Genomic DNA, 19349 nt, shown 5'->3' with positions numbered 1-19349 from the left:
ATATGTCCTGAAATAATTTCGAAAACAACATGTGTACAGACAACATTTACATGACAGCTAGGTGTATAAACAACACTTAAACAGGTCTACGTCACTATATACAAAGCAGGTACTGTAAAAACCCAAATAAATATGAGTTAAGAAATAGCCTCAACAGGGGCAAATATATGAATTATTGCGATTTAAGAAAAAAAAATCATAAAATTACTGCTATTGACCTATTCTTTAAAATCTAATTTAGAATGCAAGTCTTTATACTTTTGCCTTTGTGACATACATTTGAGTTTGTAGATCGACCTAAAAATATACAACTTTTGATTTGTCTTTGACTTGAAACCAAAATCGTAACCAACACTTTCTCGATTCAGAGCTCAATATTAAGAATAAAAACCTTTTGGGATCCACTTCGAAATTGCGCAAAGGTTTCCCTGACCTCGAGGCTAACCTGTTGGATGTTGATGCACACCGGCAGCCAATTATATAGTGGTGAAAATAAAAGAATAATAAGTTACATTTCATGGAAAACTAACTTATCAAAGAAGTTACTATTTTAAACAACAGTAACCTTAAACTTAGACATATCGAATCCAAAATCTGTATAGGTGTCTCGCGCATCCTAGACTTCCAATTAACACAACCTTAATTCCAATTAAACAAGGGAAACGTGCTTCAATTACCATCTAGAAACGGATTTTTTTTAAAGTTTGTATTTTTATAACAGTTGACCTTGACTTTAACCTATTTGCTATAAAATCAATATATTAAAATAGCGTTTTCGTCTTAATTGTTCTGTCACCAGAAACATCATGAATGTATATATTAAAAATATCTCTGCCTTGAATCTTCCATATTCCGTGCATATTCCTCACGGTAAGTTCAGTGTTCAGTATTAATCGGACAACAAAGAGAAACTGAAAATACCCCAGGATAACATTTGTTTTATTAGAGACCAAAAATATTGTTTTATCAGAGACCATATAATTGTATTATTCAGTATATATGTCTCTGGTTTTAAATACTGAAATTACATCTGTTTAGTTACACAGGCACTTGTTTCAGAATTTTTTTCCCTATATACCTTAATATAACACTGACTGTATATAGGATTTTTTTTTCTGAGACAAGTGCCTGTGTATAGTTAGTGGCCTTAAACTTTGACCTAATGGGCTATATCAGAGACATATATACACATAGCTATATTGACCCGGGCACTATTTTATTTAATGTCGCGTTCTTCATCCGAGTTCCCTGGGTCTTCAATATGTCGTACAGACTAACAGAACGGAGTCACAAATCGATGAATATATTTCCCGATTTATTCGGAGAACAAAATAAAAGATATCATTACCGAACACATTAGAAAAAGACACCTCTGAGTTTCAATATATGGCGGGAAAATCAGGGGGAGTTAACAAAAGAGTCCATTTCATTTCTCTCTAGATTTATCATATCGAAAAAGCCGGTGAAGTGTCATCAGGTCATTGTTTCATCCAAAATATACATCTAACAGGTAAGGCACATTGTACAATTTTGTAATAGAAGATTATTCACATTGATGCACATCATCTACATTTGAAAATGACGTTAAACAGTTGAGTGAAAACATTGCCAAATGCAAGTTGAAGTTCTTCCTTGTGTGCAAATTCTGTTGATACCGGCACTTTTTACCAGATCAATGTTGAGAATGTTGCTGATTTTGTTACTTTGGTTAAAACTTATTCATACGAAGTAGTACTCAAATTTACTGTGCTATTATATGTTTTGGGGAAAATGCACTGTCATTTCAGAAATTCAAAAGTTAAAATTATTGTTTTATTGCAAACAATAATATGCGCATAAAATAACCTTCGGAAAGTTCAAGGCCAGGTGAATGCGACTATTATTAGTACGCGTTATAGACTGAAACAGCTGATTCAGGTGTTTTGAAATGTTAAATTGTGTATTTGGATCTTTATCTACTTCTAGGACCAGTACTGTGTAGTTGTCACCTAAAGTAACACCTACAATATTGAGGTTAATGTTATTATAACCTGACCTGAAATAAAGATTTTTAACCCCAATTTTTTTTGTAAGCTGGCTTCATATGAAATATTTATACTATTATAAACATAATTACAGAACAAAAAATAAAAAAAGGTCAAGTGATAACACTGTGAAGTTGCATCAAACTTCAATTTCTTTTCCTTTGAACTAAATCTGGGAACAGTATCTATTTTAATATATATGTTCCTGACCAAATGATGGTTAAAAATAACCTGATTTTTATAAAGATTTTATTTAAAAGTTGTATTTAAAAATTTTTTTTTAAACTGATCTACATTTTGGAATTGATTGAAACAGGCTTAAAAATCGGAGTAGTCCAAATGTAAACTTGACTCCTAATTTTTTTTGCCCCAATTATATTGTGGTCACCCCATCATATAACTAATTAAACATAATATTACCAGATTATTATTAGTCCCTAAACATAATTCTATCAGTCAGTTCTCTGACATAAACTGAATGCTTGACAGATTCAAGGAAGTTTCTGTTCAGTGGATCTCAAAATTTTCAGTATTTTATTAATTGTAACAAATACACTAAAAAAATCTTTAAAAAAAAAGGTGAGATATGATTGCCAATGAGACAAATCTCCACAAGAGACCAAATGGCACAGAATTAACAACTATGGGTCACCAAACACCATACTGCCTTCAAAAATGAGCAAAGCCTATATTGCAGTCAGCTATAAGAGGCCCTGAAATGAAAAATGTAAACATTTAACAATTCAAACAAGAATACATTTGTTTTATTCTGAATTTGTTAATGCTTTGGCTGCCTAAGTACAGCTAGCCCAATGAGTGTGTTCAGCTGAAGAAGATAAGACCTTACACTTATATTTGAACTAAGTCTTATCACTTAGGAAAGGATAATTATATCTCCCAACATTTGTAACTTTATTAAGTAGGGGGAACAACTTTGGTAACTTTTCTGATCTTGGTTGAGAAAATTTATGAATAGTGTCCTATGTTTTACTATGCATGGTCAAATCAACTGGTGCTGCTCACAAATATAAGTTGTTTATTAAGAATATTGTTTTATTACTCTGTCCTTGCTTTAACAACTTCTCTAGAAATGAGCTTAAACTATTTACACTGTATTTGGAAGAATACTAGCTAGCATATAAGTATAGGGAAAGTACAAAGCCTTTGTAGTATCATATGCACAATAAATGTCAAAATATCAAAGTATGGTGTCCTCATTAGTTATTTTTGGGGAGGAATGTGATGATACATAATTTTTTATGATGTAAAACACAAATGTATTCTATGCATTTAGATAGCTTTACATTTGTACATAACAAAACCTGACTTTAATAACTTATATTTTAGAAAAACACTTGACACATTCAAATATATGCAGTAAGTTTTTTATATTATATACATGAGAATGAAGTAATTGATCATGATTTGTATGACTTTGTTATTCAGTTTGGTTATTCATCCCTCACCATTTTGTACTCTTGAAAAACCATAAACCAGGGGCTTTTCTAAACTTTACAATAATCTTCACTAAATGAATGCACCTCCTGGGACATTTTAAACGTTTCCAAGTTATTTCAGGGTTTCAATAGCAACAAAGGATTTAAAATAATATCTTGTATGACCAACTTGTCCAAGTCTGATTAATTCCAGCCTGGGCACTATCCACTTACATTTGTAACACGTGGTAACCAAACTGAACTTGTCCTAAACCACTGGGTGCTTATAATAGAATCTTTTTTTTATATCATGTCATTAAGCACCTGACTTTGTGGACCACCTATTTTTAAAACCTTCATAATTAAAGGGTTTGCTGTAACAAAAGCGAATTTTGACTAAGAATTGGACCAAAAATTACAATAATGTTCCAGTTCTTATAATTTTGATACCCTTTAAGAAGAGGTGGAGGCTATGAGCATGAGTTAGAAAAACCTTATGAGATTGATTTCTGTGCTCACAGCAATTGTTTCTTCAATAACCTTCTTTAGTATGTCCCAAACTAAAAGTCTGTTAAGCCTTAAATGATATTTTTTTCAGAGTTTTTGAACTGAAAGAGCATCAACAGATCAGTAAAAACTGTCAAAGTTCATTTCTCTCATTGGAAGCTGTCATATATAAATGTATGCTGCTTTGTGTAAAGCTGATGAGACAAGCCTTTTTCATCTATTTTTTATAACATTGTTTTATGTTGGGCTGTTACAATTGAGTCTGTCCCAGTTCTTTAAGTAAAAGTTTGGGCACTTGGAAATATTTTTTACCTGTTACATTCTGTTTGGCCTGGTCCTAGTCAGAAGCCAGTCAGTATGTGGTGGTTGTTTGTTACTGTAAAAAAATGTATCACATATACATACTTTTGTTTATTGTTTATTACATATACCAGGGAGTTAGTTTTATCTTTTGAATTGTTTTTCATTTGTCACTCATGTCAAGGTCTTTAATAGCTTACTTGCTATGAGGTATGGGTTTTGATCATTGTTGAAGGTCATACAGTGACCTAAAGTTGATACTTCTAGATTATTTTGGTCTCTGATGCAAAGTTGTCTCATTGGTTCATATCACATCTCTTATTTTTATATTTACTACGTGTATTAAAAGCTTATAAGAATTAAACACACAAAATTCACAATTGTGATTGATATTAAGGGGAAAATTGAAATAGTTATTCTACAAATATCAGGATAATCTTAATAGTGAATAGTTTTGATTCATATGAAAAGAAAACAAAAAGGAAAGATCACCACCATTTATGAGTAAGCTTTAGTTCAGTCATAAACTATAAAACTTGAAGAGCAACCCTAGTGACTGTTTAATATATCAACTGTCTCTTTAAAACTTATTATAATAAGAAAAAAATACAGTTTAAGTAGTAGCAATGTAAAAACATATGTCATACTGTCAACTTCACTTATATCCTGTTGTTATCATTTGTCCTTGATATAACATTGAACTTAAATTATCTCATTACTGGTACATATGATATTACTTTTAGTTCACCTGGCTTGTGAGGTTACAAAACAAATATATTTTGTCATTTCCCCCTAATCTTTTCAATTTAAATAACCTAACCTAAAGGACAAATCTGTAAAGTTGTCTGTTTAATAAGGGGAAAGTTGAATCATAATAAAATATTAAGCTAGTATATGGAACGCCAAAACTGTCTTGTTATGGCCATTTTCATTATATGATGTGCATTTACCTTTATATGATGTGCACTTTTCATTATATGATGTGCATTTACCTTTACATGATGTAAACTTGTCATTATATGATGTGCAAACACCTTTATATGACGTGCAAATATGCTTATATTATGTGCAAGTATCTATATATGATGTCCAAACATCTCTATATGATGTGCAAATATAGTTATATGATGTGCAAATATAGTTATATGATGTGCATAAGTACTTATATGATGTGCAAATGTTCTTATATGATGTGCAAACATACTTATATGATGTGCAAACATACTTATATGATGTGCAAACATTCCTATGTGATGTGCAAATATCCTTATATGATGTGCACATATACTTATATTATGTGCAAATGTACTTATATGATGTGCAAATATACTTATATGATGTGCAAACATCCTTATATGATGAGCATTTTCCCTTATATTATGTGCAAGCATCTTTATATGATGTGGTTGTGTCATTATATTATGTGCAAACATCTTTATATGATGTGGTTGTGTCATTATATTATGTGCTTGTAATCTTATATCATGTGGTTCGGTTAACTTCATTATATGATGTCGAAACGTCATTATATGATGTGCTTTCATCGTTGTTATGGTCAATGAACATGATTACGATGAGAATGATTACTGTCAACGTCATAACTGATTCCGATCTGCTTCTGCAGAATTAATATAAACCCGGATCAAATCTGTAGCTATCGTTTGGAAAATGGTTGAGATGTAAAAAGAAATAAACCTAGACATGTTTGTTCCTCGATTTAAGATGAAAAAAAAATCACACCAGATATTATTGGAAAATTGTCAAATTGTGAATTGCAAAGTTTAGTTTTAATCAATGGGTCTACAATAATGAACATACGAGGTCTGCAATAATGGGCATACAGTTAAAATTATTAAATTAAAGAAATGGTTCTTTTACGCCATGCTCTATGCTCATTGTACTAGGCTTATATTTGACAATATCTTTATATCTTACGTTAGCAGCTTTTTTTTTTAAAGAAGTCAATACATGAATTTCCAGTATGTTTATTGATTTGTAAAGTTTGCTTTGCTGATCATCTTAGCTGTAGAAGTTTGTCTTTATATATCACTTTTCTGAAGAAAGACACAAAAAATGAACAAAAAACGGACATTGATAGGGTAATGACTAATATAATGGACCGGTCATTTGCAACCCCCATAAAGAGGAGATAGGAAAAATTAATGGAGCCTTTAATTTTGATTTTTTTTTAAAATAAAATGGTGGTATTCAATTGTTTATATTTATAGATTTGACGCAGCATAATGTTTTTGCGATGTGTTCGTTGTCCGTTAATACTTTATTGCCAGACAAAAACTTTTTAGAAATAAGGGGCCAAAACGGCACTTAAAACAAGCAATACTTAGGGTTCTTTGATGTGTTGAATCTACCAATATATTAAGATTTCGGATAATGGACAATATATAAAAGGTAATTGCCCAATTTCAACTTTTGAAAATCTTAGACCACATTTATTATGTGTCACAACCTATGGTGTGTCAGATATTGAATAATAAAGTAATTCAAATTAAGACCTGTATACCCTCATCGTACTACCCCCTCCCCCGTAAAAATTAATAGTTTTGACTCGAAAGACGTCAATTTTACGTCTAGCTCCGCTAGCCTCATCTGTTAAAATCTAAATCCTTATTTTTTTTAACAAATAATTAATTTTCTTCTAGCAGAGTTTGTTCCATCTGAAACTAGTAATATTAAATGAAGGTGTGATAAATATCAATGAGACCATAACCGGTATAGCCAAAATAAAATTCAAGTCGCAAACAACTTCCACACTTGTTCTCTGGTGGGTTTTATTAGTGGGGGGGGGGGGGGGGGGTAAAATTGATGTCTGGAATTATTGTGGGTTTTTCTATTTCACGGTAATAACTTGGAAAAAAATTAGAGGAATTCCCATTTTCCTACCCCGTCCCCACCACCAATGATGAAAATGACAATAATTATAATTTACTTATTTTTAAATCTGTTCTTATAATATATAAAAAAAGACGATGTGGTATGATTGCCAATGAGACAACTCTCCACAAGAGACAAAAAGGACACAGAAATTAACAACTATAGGTAACCGTAAGGCCTTCAACAATGAGCAAGCCCATACCGCATAGTCAGTATAAAAGGCCCCATGATGACAATGTAAAACAACTCAAACGAGAAAACTATTTTGCTAAGAAAAGGTTTCTCTATAAATAAGTATCAAGATAATAGGCAATAAAGCAACAAAACTCATAAGAGCCAAAATTGCCCAAAATGGGACCTTAAAATATACCATAGAATATATTCACATACATTGCACTATTATTATTTTTTTTTAATCTACTGTAGTTTTAAAGATAAACGCAAAATATTAAAAGTCACCGCCGTAAATCTTTACTTAGAAAAACTGAAAACACAACTCTCTATCTGTCAGAGACCACCAGGCCTCAGTAAACAAAAAATAAATACAGTGTTTTTATGTTCATTCAGACACAAATCTAATTAAATTACAGATATTGTGTGTCCAAGCTATGCTTACGCGGATTTGAAAAGGCTACATTCTGTTTTCTGTTTTAAGACCATTGGGATTCTCGGTTTTGTCGGATTTATATACACCTTCAAAAATGTGAAAACTGAATTTCATTGGCTGATGTAATATTTACTAGAACAACCAGTATCAAAGGACTGACGAACTGAACATCGGATGACCGCTAGTTCTCGTGAATGGTCACACGCACTTGTCTAAAAGAAAATCACATGTAAATACCTGAAAGTGAGGTTAATTTACATAGATATATTTTTTTCTGAGACAAGTTCGTGCTTGGATGATGAATAAATGACAGGGACTTCAACCTCACCGTAATCACAATTATATTGTAGTGATACAAATCAGTATACTCTGGTTTGATGTTATATATTAAATTAATATTTGTATATAAGGTATAAAACAACTAATTCATAGCCCCATTGCTTATTATCGGCGTTTTGCATTTGCGCCGATCTGCATTTCATTTGCGCCGATTTTTTCTTTCATTTGCGCCGATTTTTGTTTTCATTTGCGCCGATTTTTATTACAGGTGAATAGATATAAAAAGATGTGAGTGTCAATGAGAGAACTGTCCATCCAAGTCCAATGTTATTTTTCATTTATCATAATAGACCTCTTCCATTTGCCACTTGTACAAATGTAATGAATTGTCAATCACAACATGTATGTAACTGTTGTCCCCTGCTCACCACTGGGAGGTGGAAGAAGGCCTACAAGATACATCTCCAGACTTTTTTCCTTGTTGACCGTATCCGTAGTTCTTTAGCATCTGTCTTTCGGACATTTACCACATGGTTATGATCGATCTGTGTTTTGACAATAGAATAATGGTACATTAGTAAGATATGTAGTTATGTTTGAGAACACTGACCTTCCGATATGTATGGCCCTCGATGATTGCGAAATTTACTTCTCGGTACGTTTCAATGTGCAATATGACCATCAAGTTACAACGAATTCCAGAACAATATGAATCAAAATTAACTTAAACATGGATGAAAAACAATTATAACCAGATTTTACCAGTGGTATAGCACAATACATGTACAAGTTTTAACTTACCTGTAAATCTAATTAGGAGCAAATATAAAATCGGCGCAAATGAAAGAATGAAAATTTTCAAAATCGGCGCAAATGTCATACGCCCCTTTCTATGTTAAATTCTACAATTTCATTAATTGATGGCTACTTTGTTTTAAGTTCAAATAAAGTGGCAGTTATTTCATGTTAAAACTGTACCTTATCCTGACTTGTGCTGCAAAAAACAACATACCTTTAATTACATATTAGAGCGTACTGGTTCCCTGAAGTTTGATAGTACAAAAACAGGAATGTCTGATCTGAGCAACCGGTCAAATGTGCCCTTCTATCAAAATTTCATATACTTCTTTATTATTCAAGTAAATCTTTCAACAAGGTTTGTACAGTGGTCCCACGTCCCCAAGCTTTTATTTGATACCATAATTAACCAAATATACCCGCTACTGACAAAGATACAGCTATGCGTAGCAACTACTTTGTTTAAAATATGTTCTAAGTTTCTTGTATGTTTTTTTCCGACCGGACCTGAATTAGTGGTTCTATACCATAACAGTTACATGTATACATAATTTTGGTCCAGATGCTATAGCATTCTATTCTTCTATTCTAATAATAGTGCAGTGCAAGTGCATGGTGAAAACTCTTCTGTAATAATTCGGATTTTCTAATAGTTTGGATTTATGTAGGCATTCATTTTTCCCGCATAGATGTTCTTGAGATATTCTTCCGCATGCGTTAACACAATTGTTCTGTACGTGTGCATATATATTACTTACAAATGTCAAATCTCTGTTGCGACAATGCATCGGAATGCCCTCACGGTCATCGTGATGTAAACATGAAGTGTGGGCAGGAGGACGTGTTCCTTGTTTCAGGATAAACATATTTTTCGACTTAGATGTAAAAACTCTTTTTAAAAAATAATATGGTTATTTTTTTAATTTCATTATTGTTTTATTTTTTCTCTCATTATCAATGGAAACAATTATTTTGATTCCCTCCTGAAAACAGATAAACTATCTTAAAAAAGTTTCAAGAAACTTGGAATCAAACATTTACAAAAAAAAAACATGCCCCCCCCCCCTTTTGACCCGCAATCACCAAAAAAAAAAAAAAATGGTCATTATGTTAGCCCTGTTTACGGAGTTGTATATCTGAATGGCTTTCCTTTTATATAACGGGTATAACTGTCTAGTGGCGGTGCTTTCATGGTTGCATGTTAGCCTCTAGTGTTGGTGGTCGTAGGTTCGAATTCCGGCCGGTTCAAAACCCAAGAATTTAAAATTGGTATTTGCTGCTTCCCTGCTAAATTAAGGAGTAAAATCAAATTTGCTCGGAATCAAAATAATCTGTTTGGGTAACACCGTAAGGAGAAATGGATTTCTGCGAAGTAGCATGTTAAAAATCCGACTCAGGGTGTCGGTCTATTACAAAACAGGGTTAATATTCATTTCACATTAATATGTTCCCGTCCGAATATGCACCTGTCCCAAGTCAGGAGCCTGTAATTCAGTGGTTGTCGTCTGTTGGTGTGTTACATAACGGTATTTGTTCTTCGTTCATTTTTTGTACATAAATTATGCCGTTAGTTTTCTGGTTTGAATTGTTTTACATTTGTCATTTCGGCTGATTATGCGGTATGGGCTTTGCTCATTGTTGGAAGCCGTACGGTGACCTATAGTTGGTAATTTCTGTGTCATTTGGTGTCTTGTGGAGAGTTGTTTCATTGGCAATCATACCACATAGTCTTTTATATATATATCAATTTTCCGCTGGACGTCAAGCATACATTCATACACATGTACATGTAAGTGTGCAATAAATGGATGAAAACATAATAAAAAGATGCAAGCAAATGTCATGCACAGAGTTGGAGGTCATCCCATATCTCCTTTAATTCCTTTTTTTTTTTGGGGGGGGGGGGGGTTCGAATCCCACACGTGGCAGGTAAGCTCGACTCCAATCTCAATTGAATAGAATTATTAGTTTTTCGTACCGAATGTCGGTGGTTCTGTCCGGGGACTTCGGCTTTCTCCATCTCTATAAACACACAACCACGAAATAACATGATAGTGTTGAAAGTGGCGTTAAAAAGCTATCAATCAACAAATTAACCAACCAATCATCCATACCGGTATGATTATATATGCAAGAGATGATAGCTATCGTTATAAAATATTTTTAAAACTGACTTTGAGTATCATTGGTGACTTTTGCAATGAATAGAAATAGGAAAATATGATATGAGTGCCAATGAGACAACTCTACATCTAAGTCATAATATGTAAAAAGTAAACAATTATAGGTCAATTGAAATTACGGCCTTCAAGACGGAGCTTTTACTCAAACCGAAGAAAACAAATAAGAAGCCACACAATTTGTTTCATCATATTTTCGCCACTGCCGGGAAATTCTTCAACTAGTTCCTGCATTAATTGATCTTATCTTTCGCCGAAATGTTTGAAACGTTAATTTTTGTTAAAATGCACTGTCTCACTTTATCTTAAAAATGCACTTTCGCTTAAAAGATAAAAGGTCTATTTCTAAAATGTAATAAGTTAACTGTATGCTCATTATTGTAGATCCCGTATATTCATTATTGTAGACCCACCGATTAATATTCATAATTTGACAATTTTCCATCAATATTTGGTGTGATTTTTTTCATCTTAAATCGAGAAACAAACATGTCAAGGTTTTTCTCTTTTTAAATGACTTAAGATTTGATCCGGGTTATATCAGTTCTGAAGAAGCAGATCGGAATCAGTTATGACGTAGAAAGTAATCATTTTAATCGTAATCATGTTCATTGACCATAACGACGATGAAAGCACATCATATAATGACGTTTCGACATCATATAATGAAGTTAACCGAACCACATGATATAAGATTCCAAGCACATAATATAACGACACAACCACATCATATAAAGATGTTTGCACATAATATAAGGGAAAATGCACATAATATAATGATATTTGCAAATCATATAAAGATGTTTGCACATAATATAAGGGAAAATGCACATTATAAAAGGATATTTGCACATCATATAAAGATGTTTGCACATAATATAAGGGAAAATGCACATCATATAAGGATATTTGCACATCATATAAGTATATTTGCACATAATATAAGGACATTTGCACATCATATAAGTACATTTGCACATCATATAAGTACATTTGCACATCATATAAGTGTGGTTGGACATCATATAAAGATGTTTGGACATCATATAAAGATGTTTGGACATCATATAAAGATACTTGGACATAATGTAAGCATATTTGCACGTCATATAGAGGTGTTTGCACATCATATAATGACAAGTGCACATCATATGAAGGTAAGTGCACATCATATAATGACAAGTGCACGTCATATAAAGGTAAATGCACATCATATAATGACAAATGGTCATAACAAGACAGTTTTGGCGTTCCATACTAGTACATTATTGATTAAGATATGTTCTGTTATTATTTGTTTATAATATTAATGTCAATGATGTGCATACACTAATGGTATCTATAAGAATAAGATGTGGTAAGATTGCCAATTAGGCATTTAGGCAACTCTCCACCAGAGATCTAAGGTAAATGACATAAAAGTTAAAAACTATATGTTTAACCATACAGTCTTTAGCATGTTTAGGTGGCACAGTAGTATTTTCTTGCCCATTGGGATAATGATACTAAGTCTTTTTAGAATTTTTACAACTTTCTAACACTGTAATGAGACTTTCAATATATGGTTCAAACACAGCTTATAATGTAGACAAGATACTCTAGTTTACAGTTGCATGTGACTGTCTAATGGTATAGATATTTTCAATTTGAACAACAATATTGAAGAATTTTGAACCTGGTCAATTCTAAACTGTTAGATTGCAACTCCCCTAGGCAAAATAAATAGTATGTGTGTTTCCTGTTACATCTTTGAAAAAGGGTAGGTAGGTTCAGGTTTTTTTTATTTTACATTTTTTTTTATACATTGAGTCAATAGGAGAGAAATTCTGACAGAAAAAAAACAAGTGCATACTGCTGTTTAAATACAGAAAACAGGTCAATGTTTTATGAATGAAGTGCATGAGTGATGTACCCTTCACAAGCTATAGATGCAATGTATATTATTTATGTTTTCTGTAAGTACTTGTGAAACACCTATACATTATATCTACCTCTTTATTGTGTTTGGTATACTTCTGTAGTATTATCTACTTGGTTTAGTTCTACACTATATTGTGGAAAATGTTTACTCTTCTAGGTTAAGTTCAAGATTATATTGTGGATGAAAGATGTTTTGTTTTTTTGTGATGGTTGATGACTTTTATATTTTGTATTGACAATGGAGTATATGACAGTTTTTGCGTTGTGTTTTATCAAATAATAGTTTCCTAATATACACCAAAAGTCAGAGTGTCAAATCCTATATTGACAAATCGTGTAAGTCCTGATCCATTTTCAGCCATTTTGACCAGCTGATTGCAGCTATGAATAGTTTATAAAAGCAAGAAAATGGATTTATTCAAGCAACAATATGGACATGCTCCTGAAGATACGTGGGACATGGGTTCCCAGTATGGATATATGCCATGGCTTGGAGCAGATATGCTTGAAAATCTAGCTGAGAGAATTGACACGGTAGAGTAACTGTACTGTGGGCCATGTAAACTATAAATAAGTTAATTTTAAAGTTCTCTGTTATTTGGATATTATTATTGGGGATCTATGTTTTCAATAAAACAAAAATAACTTTTTCATTACATAAACTTTTATAAAGGAAGAATTCTGTTCAAAGAAGATCAAAAGAATTTACAGGTTATTTGGGGCTACTTTATTTAGATAATTTGTTTTCTTTAAGTGACGCTTTTTTAAAAATACTTAAAGATGGAATGAGATTTTAAACAAGTTGGTATCGCTAAAAAAGCTATACACTTTTATAACATGTATAATGTCTGTACTTATTAGGGCCCCGCCGACGGCGGGTCGCCCTATAGTGATCAGTCTGTCCGTCCGTCCGTCCGTCTGTCCGTCCGTAACACTTTCGTGTCCGCTCCATATCTAGAGAACCGTTATGATTTCATACTTAATACTTAAGATGATTATTAACCAACACCAGAGGGTGTGTCATGTTGTATGTACAACTTCCTAGGTCAAAGGTCAAGTTCAAAAACTTTGGTTTCAGTTGACAACCCCGTGTCCTGTGGTGAAGATCGTGTCCGCTCCATATCTAGATAACCATTATGATTTCAAAGTTTATACTTGACATCCATTTTAACAACCACCAGAGGGTGTGTCATGATGTATGTACAACTTCCTAGGTCAAAGGTCAAGGTCAAAAACTTTGGTTTCGAGTTGACAATCCTGTGTCCTGTGGTGAAGATCGTGTCCGCTCCATATCTAGATAATCGTTATGATTTCAAAGTATATACTTGTCATACATTTTAACCACCACCAGAGGGCGTGTCATGATGTATGTACAACTTCCTAGGTCAAAGGTCAACGTCAAAAAAACTTTGGTTTCAGTTGACAACCCTGTGTCCTGTGGTGAAGATTGTGTCCGCTCTATATCTTGAGAACCGTTATGATTTCAAATATTATACTTGACATCCATTTTAACCAACACCAGAGGGTGTGTCATGATGTATGCACCACTTCCTAGGTCAAAGGTCTGTCTGTCTGTTGGTCTGTCCATCGCTAACAAATTTGATCCACATTATATTTTGAGAGGACAGCTGTTATTATTTCATACTTTATACCTGACAAACATTTTCAACTTAACATATATATTAACCAACACAAGAGAATGTGTCATAATGTATGCATCCTAGGTCTAAGATCAGTCTGTCGGTCTGTCCATTCGTTCGTTGTTCTTAACAAATTGTGTCCGCTCTACCTCTCGAGAACCATTAATATTTCATACTTTATACTTGGTGGGTCATAATATATTGAAGGCATAATTCTAAAAATATGTGACAAATATCAATTGGGCAGCACCTTTAAACATATTGTTCAAACATCAATCCATATATCCAGAAGTCACCTTAGAGTAGTAAACAATGAGTTCACATCATGCAGTCATATCACTATTATACTATGGAAGTAAGATGAGAATATTTATCAGTTTTAACTTAAAATCTTAGATCAAAATCACACATGAGACTATGTAATAACTTCAAATAATGCTTCATATCAGATTATCCATACAACTTATTTACCCCACGTTATTGACAGCGGGGCCCACAGAGATGGCTCCCATCTCAATGATATCTAGTTCGTTGAACATTAGGCACTTTTTTGTATCACGTTTATATAATGAATAAAAACAAGAGTTATCAGAAATTGTGTTGGATAATTATAGAAGTTGATGAACAGAGAACTTATGACTTATCTGTATACATCATAATTCATATATACTCTCCAGCATGGAATGTACACAAACTTAGTACTAATGAACTGGCAATTATACAACGCAGTTTATTTTTAACTGAAAAAAGGGTGTACTAGATATCTGTACTGCTTCTATTTCTTTTGTCCTGGCTGTCAAATCTTATACATGAACTGAATTTCTTTTTTGTCTGACAGTTTGAGTTGTAAATTGTTTAGGTTATGCACATACAGTGTCATTTTAATTCAGGTTTCTGCAAATTAATCAGTCTGATATTTCAAGTGCAAGCTTGTGATTAAAAAGTACAACTTTGTTAACCTGAAAGGCATGTAGTTTCTCCAGTACTGTTGTGTATTGTAGGATATTTTGTCATGAGGTAGAGTTGAAATACTTGTCTTATTTTTTTTTTTATTTCAATGATTTATTGATGTGGTTTAGCCCTTAATTATTTTATGAGTGTACATGTATGTAACTTGAACATATAACTCCTTTTTTTTGTGAATAACTAAATCTGTTGATTGTTTTCATGAAGTGCATTATAACTGATGCATTTTATTAATTCATTTTAATTCTACATTTTTGCTGAAATTGCTGCACTTAAGTTTGCTTTCTTATTTGCCTTATCACATTTGTTTTCTAATATGCTAGGTCACATTTGTTTTCTTATTTGCCAGTGCTTTTATCTTCTTTCTTGTTTTCCAGTGCATATAATTTCTTTCTTATATATGTTAGTGCTTTAGTTTTCCCTTATTTTTCAGTGCTTTAATCTGCTTTCTTATTTGCCAGTACTTTCATTTGCTTTCTTTTATATGTTAGTGATTTGATCTTCTTTCTTACTTGCCAGTGCTTTAATCTGCTTTCTTATATATAAGTGCTTTGCTCTTTTTTCTTATTTTCCAGTGCTTTAATCTGCGTTCTTATTTGCCAGTACTTTCATTTGCTTTCTTTTATATGTTAGTGATTTGATCTTCTTTCTTACTTGCCAGTGCTTTAATCTGCTTTCTTATATATAAGTGCTTTGCTCTTTTTTCTTATTTTCCAGTGCTTTAATCTGCGTTCTTATTTGCCAGTGCTTTTATATATATACTTTCCTATTTGACATTGCTTTAATCTGCTTAATTATTCAATGTTAATAGCCATTGCTTTAATCTTCTTTCTTATTTGCAGTTGCTTTAATCTTTTTTAACTACCATTTGCCATTGCTACATGTAATCTGCTTTCTTATTTGCAATTGAATAAATCTGTTTTCTTATTTGCCAGTGCTTTAATCTGCTTTATTATTCAATGTTAATAGCCATTGCTTTAATCTTCTTTCTTATTTGCAGTTGCTTTAATCTTTTTTAACTACCATTTGCCATTGCTACATGTAATCTGCTTTCTTATTTGCAATTGAATAAATCTGTTTTCTTATTTGCCAGTGCTTTAATCTGCTTTCTTACTTGCCAGTGCTTTAATCTGCTTTCTTATTTGCCTTTGAATAGATCTGCTTTCTTATTTGCCAGTGCTTTAATCTGCTTTCTTAGTTGCCTTTGAATAAATCTGCTTTCTTATTTGCCAGTGCTTTAATCTGCTTTCTTATTTGCCTTTGAATCAATCTGCTTTCTTATTTGCCAGTGCTTTAATCTGCTTTCTTATTTGCCTTTGAATCAATCTGCTTTCTTATTTGCCTTTGAATCAATCTGCTTTCTTATTTGCCAGTGCTTCAATCTTCTTTCTTATTTGCCAGTGCTTTAATCTACTTTCTTATTTGCCAGTGCTTCAATCTGCTTTCTTATTTGCCAGTGCTTTAATCTTCTTTCTTATTTGCCAGTGCTTTAATCTGCTTTCTTAGTTGCCTTTGAATAAATCTGCTTTCTTATTTGCCAGTGCTTTAATCTGCTTTCTTATTTGCCTTTGAATCAATCTGCTTTCTTATTTGCCAGTGCTTTAATCTGTTTTCTTATTTGCCTTTGAATCAATCTGCTTTCTTATTTGCCAGTGCTTTAATCTGCTTTCTTATTTGCCAGTGCTTTAATCTGTTTTCTTATTTGCCTTTGAATCAATCTGCTTTCTTATTTGCCAGTGCTTTAATCTGCTTTCTTATTTGCCAGTGCTTTAATCTACTTTCTATTTTGACAGTGCTTCAATCTGCTGTCTTATTTGCCAGTTCCTCAATCTTCTTTCTTATTTGCCGGTGATGTAATCTGCTTTCTTATTTGCCAGTGCTTTTAATCTACTTTCTTATTTGCCAGTGCTTCAATCTGCTTTCTTATTTGCCAGTGCTTTTAATCTACTTTCTTATTTGCCAGTGCTTCAATCTGCTTTATTAATTGCCAGTGCTTTAATCTGCTTTCTTATTTGCCATTGAATAAATCTGCTTTCTTATTTGCCAGTGCTTCAATCTTCTTTCTTATTTGCCAGTGCTTCAATCTGCTTTCTTATTTGCCAGTGCTATAATCTTCTTTCTTATTTGCCAGTGCTTTTTTTGCCATTGAATAATCTGATTTCATGGTTGTCTGTGCTTTAAACTACTTTTTTTTATATTTGCCAGTGCTTTATTTGCATTTTGTTTGCAAGTACTTTAATCTTTTGCTTGCCATGGATTTAATCTGCTTTCTTATTTGACAGTGCTTCAATCTGTTTTCTTATTTGCCAGTGCCTCAATCTTCTTTCTTATTTGCCAGTGCTTTAATCTCCTTTCTTATTTGCCAGTGTTTTTAATCTACTTTCTTCTTTGCCAGTGTTCCAATCTGCTTTCTTATTTGCCAGTGCTTTAATCTGCTTTCTTATTTGCCATTGAATAAATCTGCTTTCTTATTTGCCAGTGCTTTAATCTTCTTTCTTATTTGCCAGTGCTTCAATCTACTTTCTTATTTGCCAGTGGTTCAGTGCTTCAATCTGCTTTCTTATTTGCAAGTGCTTCAATTTGCTTTCTTATTTGGCAGTGCTTAATTTGCATTTTGTTTGCCAGTGCTTTAATATTTTGCTTGCCATGGATTTAATCTGCTTTTTTTGCCAGTGTTTTTATCTACTTTATTTACCACCTTCTTGTTTTCACTTATAATATGAATTGTTCTGTTTGCTAAAGTTTAAAAACTGCAACTATTGTACATAAATATTCATACTTTAGCAAACTTTGATCAACTTAATCTTGATTAAATTGACATGATTTGGCTCAATTATTATTATGCCACCCATTGTCAGTGGACAGGAGCCAGGGGCATATACATTTACCCTAGTCTCAATGTATGGCATATACATTTACCCTAGTCTCAATGTATGGCATATACATTTACCCTAGTCTCATTGTATAAAGGTCTCTCAGAATTTGATTAAGTCCTATGATATATTGTATATCTCTCAGAAACCAAAGATAGAATACCAATATTTCAGAGTGGGAGTTATTGTGACTAAAATTTTATGTTTGAATGAGATAAATAAAGTGCAGGTGTTTATTTCTAAACAATCCAATATCAACAATGTATTTGCTTTGTTCAGTACAATAAATTTTCCAAAAATTTACAATTGAATAGCTTCAATGGTCAAGTCTTACCGGTGAGCGGAAGGTCATTTCTAAGAAAAGTTAAGTTTTGAATGATATGTCAGTAATATGTTAGAACCTCTTACATATAATAAATTCCATACATTCCGACACAGTTCAATAACATAGATCACTTTTACCTAAGTTTCATTGTGTTGTTCATGTTGTTAGTAATCAAATGATAGCACATATTCTTATTTTTATGATTATACTCCAGTGACTTATGGTAAACCTTTGCATTTAAATCCTTAGCTCATATAGTTATAGGAATTGATCCTTTGTAGATTACAAATTTTATGTTATGTTACGATACAGTTTTGATCCCGTATTTACAAGTTGATGAAAATTTCAATATAGGCTAGTTTTTGCCTGCTTAAATCAAATATGTAATAAAAAATATACCTTCATGTGCTACTTTTTGAGTTAAATGAGGTCGAAATTTTGTATATTTGCTCAAAATTCGGATTTGTGGCCGTATTTTCCCTTTCGTAAGAAAACCATAACTTTTTTGTTTTAAAAGATAAACACAAATTGTTTTTTGTAAAATAATTTGTAATTTTTGTATTTTATAAGTATCCTAAAAAATTATGCATTTTTTATTCAGA

At 32.4% G+C, this 19349-nt stretch overlaps 1 protein-coding gene across 2 annotated transcripts in view; it reads left to right on the top strand.

The window, feature by feature from the left end:
* Window positions 1-1413: 1413 nt before the first annotated feature.
* The window catches only part of LOC143080445 (phosphoenolpyruvate carboxykinase [GTP]-like), a 38744-nt gene continuing 20808 nt past the window's right edge, over window positions 1414-19349 (top strand). Inside the window, exon 1 of one of the 2 annotated variants that reach the window (XM_076256292.1) lies at window positions 1414-1510. Coding sequence is in view for 1 of the 2 variants with exons in the window: in XM_076256291.1 (XP_076112406.1) it covers window positions 13352-13477 (126 nt within the window). In the remaining variant the exon portion in view is untranslated. Of the gene's footprint in view, window positions 1511-13286; window positions 13478-19349 lie in introns of those variants that run through there. The other variant, XM_076256291.1, reaches the window with a different exon arrangement.

The sequence above is a fragment of the Mytilus galloprovincialis genome, chromosome 6 (assembly GCF_965363235.1).
Source record: "Mytilus galloprovincialis chromosome 6, xbMytGall1.hap1.1, whole genome shotgun sequence".
Lineage (NCBI taxonomy): Eukaryota > Metazoa > Mollusca > Bivalvia > Mytilida > Mytilidae > Mytilus > Mytilus galloprovincialis.
The sequence above is the reverse complement of the archived record's forward strand: the minus strand, read 5'-3'. Positions and strand labels throughout refer to the sequence as shown.